Source organism: Eschrichtius robustus, chromosome 4, assembly GCF_028021215.1.
Source record: "Eschrichtius robustus isolate mEscRob2 chromosome 4, mEscRob2.pri, whole genome shotgun sequence".
Lineage (NCBI taxonomy): Eukaryota > Metazoa > Chordata > Mammalia > Artiodactyla > Eschrichtiidae > Eschrichtius > Eschrichtius robustus.
The window spans coordinates 132,592,689-132,600,118 of NC_090827.1; the positions used below are offsets into that span (position 1 = coordinate 132,592,689).

At 42.0% G+C, this 7,430-nt stretch overlaps 1 protein-coding gene across 1 annotated transcript in view; it reads right to left on the reverse strand.

Annotated features, from left to right (window-relative positions):
- Positions 1-6,504, reverse strand: part of ANXA5 (annexin A5) — a 30,978-nt gene extending 24,474 nt beyond the window's left edge. The window contains exons 1-2 of the mRNA XM_068543373.1: positions 6,392-6,504; positions 6,142-6,189 (exon numbers count right to left, since the gene is read on the reverse strand). Of these exons, the coding sequence (XP_068399474.1) occupies positions 6,142-6,150 (9 nt within the window). The 5' untranslated portion in view covers positions 6,151-6,189; positions 6,392-6,504. The remainder of the gene's footprint in view (positions 1-6,141; positions 6,190-6,391) is intronic.
- Between the last annotated feature and the right edge of the window lie 926 nt (positions 6,505-7,430).

Sequence of the window (7,430 nt, forward strand, 5' to 3'; positions counted from 1 at the left end):
TCCAAGAGGACTGAGGGGCACAAACACATACCATGAGGGGTCAGAAATAAGGTCTCAAGTCCTAATCTTCACTGTTGCTCAATCCCATCAAAAGAGGTGAAAATTATAGTTCAAAGCCTCAACTTCGAACTGGTCTATAACTTTTGCTAAGTTTCACATAACTTCCTTTCCCTTTCATGCTCCTTCTTATTTTTGCTTCTTTCCATTTTGTCTAATCATCCAACTACCTTTGACCTCTCAAAGTCAGGTGTAAGGAAACAAAGCATCACTATAAAATAGTTTACATTATGTGCACAGTGGTAGAAAAGTTTTTAGTAACTTAATAAAGGTTTTGTCAACATAATTTAGATTTTTGTTGTGTTTCTTTAATGCTCCTATGGCTACCTCCCTGCTAGTATAAGAATGCCTTCCCTTGGCAAATACTAATAAAGTGGAAAGTTTAACTGTCCATGAATAATGGTGATACCTTTGAGTCAGTAAAGTGGGCAAATGTATTAACCTCCGAAGAAGGGGCTATTTTACCTAGTTGTTGAATTGGCCATTTTGCACATAGCACGTGAAAAGCTGTTTCACTAACCAATTCATTCACATCGATGCTTCAGAAAACAATCAAGTTTACAGATTTCTCATATTAGAGAAGAGTGTGCATGGATTCACAACTTTACTTCCTTTTGCATCTAAACAAGAGACAGAAATCTAACGAACTTGGCTGGTCCTAGAAAAAGGGAAGAAATAAGTTAGCTTCAAATCTTTAGTTGTAGGAAGAGATAAATAATACATAATCAAATGGATGACCTATAGAGATGAAAATAGATTTAAAGATCACATACACCCTGCTGTGTACTAGATAGTTCCACCTAAATGTTTTATAAAGAACTCAAATTCAACAAATCTACCAACTCTGCTTTTCTCCCACCTCCAACCTGCATTCCTTTCTCAAAGAAAAACACAATCAACCACTCCATCAAGGAAGCCGCTCACCTTTACCTTAACCTGGCCCTTCACCAACTCCCACTCACTCATGCATCCAATTTGCCCACTCTCTCCTACAGTCCCCTCCTATCTAAAGTCCCAGCTACTGCCTAGTTTAAGCCCTTAAGATTCACTGGGATTACAGCAAGAGATGCCCAAGTAGTCTTCCAATGTCCCACTTCCCTCTCCCCTCCTCAACTGCCACACCACCATCCCGCCTCTGCAGCCCCCAGAAGCACAATATCACATTGGCCCCGGGGCTATCTTTGTTAAATACAAATCTGACCATGGCATACCCCAACTAATGACTCTCTGGTAGCTCTCCATTACATACAAAATGGCACATATTCTTTAGCTCCGGCTCCCGTCTGCCTTTCCGGCACCCCTTTCCAAGGCAGGGCTCCATCTCCCCAACTGACTGCAGCTTCACGCCAGCAAGACCAGACTGCCTGCAGCTCCTGGCCCTGCCAAACTCCTTTACAGCCCCAAGCATGTAGTTTTGCTCCTGTTGCCTCTACATATCATGCCTTTCCTCCTTTGTCCCATATGACTAACGTCGGCTAAGTTACCTCAATTTCCTCTTCTGTGAAACTGAAATAGTAATATTTATTTCTAAAACTGTATTATGACCACTAAATAATGCATAAAAAGGACTTGGCAATGCACCTGTCGTATCAATAAATCTTAGCTCCATTTCCCTTTTTATTTCCCATGTCTAATAATACCTGACACGCAGTAGGAACTCAAAAGCTTCAAACATTCATGAATGTATGCATGAATGGCAAAGTAAAGAGAACAGTTAGGAACTGGAGTCCAAAGAAAATGACACCAACTGGAATACGTATTCCTTTCAATTAATCAATTGCTTACAGATGTAAATATTATACAAACCAATAAACTGAAAGATGGGTCCATAAAACACAAAGAAAAGGTCTTAGGAGCACTAATTTGGTAAACAAACAAACAAACAAAATCAACTGATACATTTGTGAAGTTTTAGAATAGCATACAGGTTATATGAATAGAATTTATTTCAGAACTGGACCTCAGACTAACTTGCCACCTGTGTCCAAGGGGCACTAGCTCAAGATAAGAGAATTAAGGTTTACTGAACACCAATGAATTGCTCAGCAGCTTGCAAAGCAGCCATGCAGCTTGTGATGTAGTTCTTTCTCAGCATCCAAAATGAAGACCATAGTCAAGGAATCAGGAATGGAGAAAGACTAACCCAAAGCAGCATAGGCCACGGGTAAACAGGTGACCTGATCTAAGAACCCCCAAGGGAATCACTACAGAGAGATGTGGCCGTAAAGTGAATGGCATGAAAAGAGGCACTCAACATCCAGTCAACTCCTCTGGAACGAACCTCACCTCAAATTTCCTTATTTACATTGGTCCTGCTTGCTCAGCACAGGGCCCTTGTGAATTATCATAGTGCAATGATTTCAAGCCAACCAAAAAAATTTCTATTCAAATTTTGTACAGCTTAAATATGTATCAGGCTGATAACTATGATGTTCATGAAGTTTCTAGTCAAAAATTATGTACCCTGCTTTTGCTTCATGACATTCCTGATGCTCTGAATATATTGACTCTTTGTAAACAACACTATAAATTAAACTGAGTTCAGACCGCCCAAAATGTAATTTTTTAAAGTTTCATTATCCTAAAGAAAATTAAAGACATAAAAGCCTTAAATTGAATTAAAATGTATTAAATGGATCATTTGTCTATGAAATATAGCCAACTCTTGATTTTTCCAAACCAAAGAACACAGAACTACACGATGTACTTTCAAATACTTAAACAAATTAGAATATCTATGAAATAATTTGGCTCTAGCTAAATACTGAGATTAAAAAAAAAAACAAAAACCTGTGTAAGCAAGTAAAGCCATAGGAGAGAAATAGGTCAGGAGCCTATTTAAGAAATCCAAATCCCAAATACTGTAAGTCAGATTAAAGAAATGACCCTAAAACCTAATGAAAAATTCACACTTACATAATCAGAAGTTGATTGTTGAGAGAAAAAAGATGAAGGGATTCAAAAATATTTACTATATATAGGTAACTCAGGCAATTTTAACAGCTCTTTGGCTATTCCTTAGTAAATATCTTCAACTAGCTTGTACCCAAATTTAACATAGTAGATTTTGTTACTGATCCAATAATCATAATAATTTATTACTCATTTAGCCTTTTATGCTAAAATAACATGGATGCTGCGGTTTCAAACCAGATAAATACAAAACCATTCAAATGAATAGTTTCAAACCTATAAAAAAGTAAATACTGTCCAGGAACTGTTTACATGCAGGTACATTTGTAATTTATATTCTCGTATGTCATGGAGAAGATACAGTTAACCAGTGTGCTCTCTTTGAGAAAAACTGCGAAGCCTCAGGTTAGACTATTTCTCTCCAAATAACAGTTAACTGGTTGAATCCCACATATTTCAATACTAATGGATGAGGATTAGGACCAGACGGAGAAGGGCAGAGCTCAAGTAGTGGTACCCCACAAATGCCTCCAGCTCTGAATGTATTTACCTAACATGATAAGTCACTTTTTATGTTGTTCCCAATATTTGCCCAGTATTGCCAGGCAGGTTAAGAATCTGCCTGCCAATGCAAGGGACACGGGTTCGATCCCTGGTCCAGGAAGATCCCACATGCCGCAGAGCAACTAAGTCCGTGCGCCACAACTACTGAGCCTGTGCTCTAGAGCCCATGAGCCACAACTACTGAGCCCACGTGCCACAACTACTGAAGCCCACACACCTAGAGCCCACGCACCGCAATGAAGAGTAGCCCCCGCTCGCCGCGACTAGAGAAAGCGCGGTGCGCAGCAACGAAGACCCAACACAGCCAAAAAATAAATTTAAAAAATTAAAAATAAAAAAGCAGCATTGACATGAAGTACATTCATTATAATATAACTTATAATTTACTTACAAATATATTAATATAAATATTCATAAGAGTGTAAAATATCCCTAATAATATTTGTTTACATAAAAAAAGAAACTCCAATGTATCTGTCAAAGATCAGTCAATGCTTTCTTGTCAAATTCGTAATAAGACAGTCGTGCCCGTGATCTACATATGCAATAATTGATTCCTGGATATCTGCAGACTGTTATCTGCAGGGTGGTCCCAATGTTAAGTAAGAAGAGAAAACCACTGGTATGGAAGATGTAGCTCATAAACATGAAGAATCACTGCTGTGGGAGGCTACATTTTCACTTTTCATTAAATAAGAGACATTAATATTTAACAACATATTTTAAACTGCCAGAATGTGCACCTCTAAGACTCAGCCATGGTGCCATTACTCTACAGATGGCCAGAGAGTGGAAGCCCATACCGCACGTCAACAAAAGGTACTACCATGGAAACTGTTTGAAACCCAACACTGAAGTACTTCAGCTTTCCTACAATTACACTGGGGTCCAAAGGAAATTTTAGACAGTAAAAGTGCAATTCCATAATGTGGGCATTCTGCACACCATCAAATGTGAGTATAAAGCCAAAAAAACTTCACCTTAATATTAAATACTTTAACACAATGTTTTACTTCCATGGTTTCCAAGGATAACTAATAACAAAGCTAGTGTAAAATACTGTACCTTTCTTAATATTACTTGTAACTCTTATGATAACTAAAAACTGTGACTTGGATAGAAAACAGTCCTGGTTATATTGTAATAGAGGTCATGTACAAAATTCTATAATACAAGCCACCATTCTCCCAGGTTTTGTATATATAAGGGCTTTTACACTATTTTCATTCTTTGAAATTATCAATGTCCACATTTGGGAAAATGTGTTCATTTATGCTATCTTGGGTAGAGTCTACATAATTAAAGGAACTGACTGAAAAACTTCAGAAATCACTGGGTAAATTTACAAAAGAGACAAGCGAAACAGCCAAAAGAGCTAGGACACAGAGAATTATTCTTTAATGCTTGCGAAATCATCATTTACATCACCACACCAGCATATCAAGATAGGAAAAATAATGCTCAGCAAAGTTAATTCCATATAAAAGTATCCTTTATATGGTGAAGAATCTAAACCAAAGTTTCCACTTGAAGTAATATGAGACTTGGTTTATTGCAATACTTCTTAAGTGCAAAAGAGGAAGTAAGAATGGAAGTACTGTATAAATTTAATAAAATTACCAACTCCTCTTAATCCTCCCATCTTCTCTTGGAAAGGATCATGAAACCTTATTCAATTTTGATAAGTCAATCTGATTTTTTTTAAAAAGTGAAGTATGCATGAAAGAGGGCATTGTTTGAGCAGTTGAAACACTTGTTTAAAAAAAGTTTCTGGACTCTGACAAGCCAGTTAGATCGATGAGATCTTGTAAAATTAGTTTCGGGGTGGAGCTGTCGTAAGCACCGATATTTTATTCACAAAAGATTGTACAACACAGTCAATTTTTAAAGAGTGCTATATAGATTAAACGATTTTCTCTTCCCCACATTTCTGATAAATGTTAAGAACAGCAAAGAAAGCCGTTATTAGGTAATCAAATTCTGAAACAGTCCCAAGGCAGATTCAATTCAGAACTCGTTCCGCGAGTTCGTTACTTAGGAAAAGCAGCTCTTCGGTTTAAACTTTTTGCTTGGGGGGAAAAAAAAAAAAATCAGTGCCAACGACGAACAGTTCCTTTTAGTTAAATTGGGTTGAGCGACTGGAAAAAGCTCCACTACAACTCTACTGGAAAAAGCCAACGCCCACCCATAGTATTCAAATACAGGAAACTTGGCGAAATAAATAAATAAAGCCAAGAAAAGAAAAAAAGAAATGCTTTCGCTTCACATGACCACAAGGAGCTGTACTTGCTCTGGTTCTAATTTCAGCCACTCTGGAATTTTAGGAAGGCTCCCTTTTACACATTCACTCACGAAGAGGGAGCGCCCCCCAAATCCGGCCACGTCACCGGCGGCTCCGCCAGCTGCGCTGCAGCGCCGGGTGGGAGCAAGTTCGGGTGGGCGCTCCCTAGGAAGGGGAGCAAAGGGGAAACAGAAAGGTGTAAGAAATTCTCGAAGGCAGATTCAGTTTACTCCTAAACTCTTCTGGCTTTCCAACAAATTCTAGAACTCCTGAACAGTTTACAAAGTTGGTAAATCCGAGTGCTGCGCGGGGGCGCACGGCCTTACCTGTGCCATGGCGACTGCCCAGATCAGGAGAAGGTGACTGATGCAGGACTGCAAGAGAAGAGAGAGACGGCGGGTTCAGCGAGCCGGACTTCTCCGCCGCGGCGCCCAGACAGCCCCCCGGGCGCCGCCGCAGACCCGCCGCCGCCGCAGACCCGCCCTCTCCGCAGCTCCCGGGACAGCCCTCCGCCGAGCGTCCGCGCCACCCCGGCGCCCCCGCTGCCCTCGGCGGGCTAGGCGAGCGCTCACTCACCCAGACCCGAACCTCCGGGAGAGCGGCGGCGCAGACAGCAGGCAGAGACGCGGGCGGAGAGCGCTCCAGGCAGCTGCTTTCTGCGGGTTCCAGGCAACGGAAACGGCATCGGCCCCGCCCCGCCCCGCCCCGCCCCGCCCCCGCTCCCGCTCCGCCCCCGCCCCCGCCGGCCCATCCCTGCGCGCCTCCGACACGCCCCTGCCCGGGCTTCAGTGCGCCAGCGTGGAGCCCGGCCGGTCTGAGTCCTCGCAGCCTGGGCTGGGTGCGGCTCCCCGAGGGCCCCGGGGACAGCCTGGCCTTCGCGCAGCGGGAGGACGTGGGGAGCTGTCCAGGACTCCGTGTTTGGGATCGCTGGGGCCTCCCTCCCCTCCGTGGCCGCAGGAACGCGGACCTCACCCGGTGCTCGGCCTTAACGGTACAGGGGCGTGAAGACCAGACAGTCTCTGCGGGCAAGGACAGCGCGTCTTTGACCACGGTCTAGAATTCCCAAGTTTATTTTTAAGTTTGTTTAAAAAAAATAAAAAGTGTCAATCGTTGCTTACTAGATGGCCTTCTCTTAAATGTATATATAGCTCGTTGGTGACTTCCTTGGGAAATTTAAAAACCTCCGCCTGGGGTCGGTTCCTATTTTCAGAACCAGCCTAGAACTTTCAAATAACTTAAATTTGAGCCATTCCCTATTATTAGTTAAACGTAAAATACATGAGTATGAGAGAGAGAAAGACGGAGACACAGACACTACAGGAGATTGTACTAGGCTGGTGCAGAGAACGCAAAGACAGAAAGACAGTGCCCTTCTCAGACTTACTAGCGTGGCGAGAGGGGAGGCCCCGGGCGGGCGCCGGGAGGCAGGAGGACAGAAGCCGGCAGCCCTAGACAAAGTAAGATATTCTAGGATGAGAAGCGCAAAGTGCTGTGGAGATTCAAGGTAAGACATAAGAATCTAGTCTGCTAGAATAAAGAATAAAGAAGAGCTTTTGTCATAAATTAAATGTAGAACGAATGTGTTCTTTGTATAGATAGAACTTCTCATTTGCTT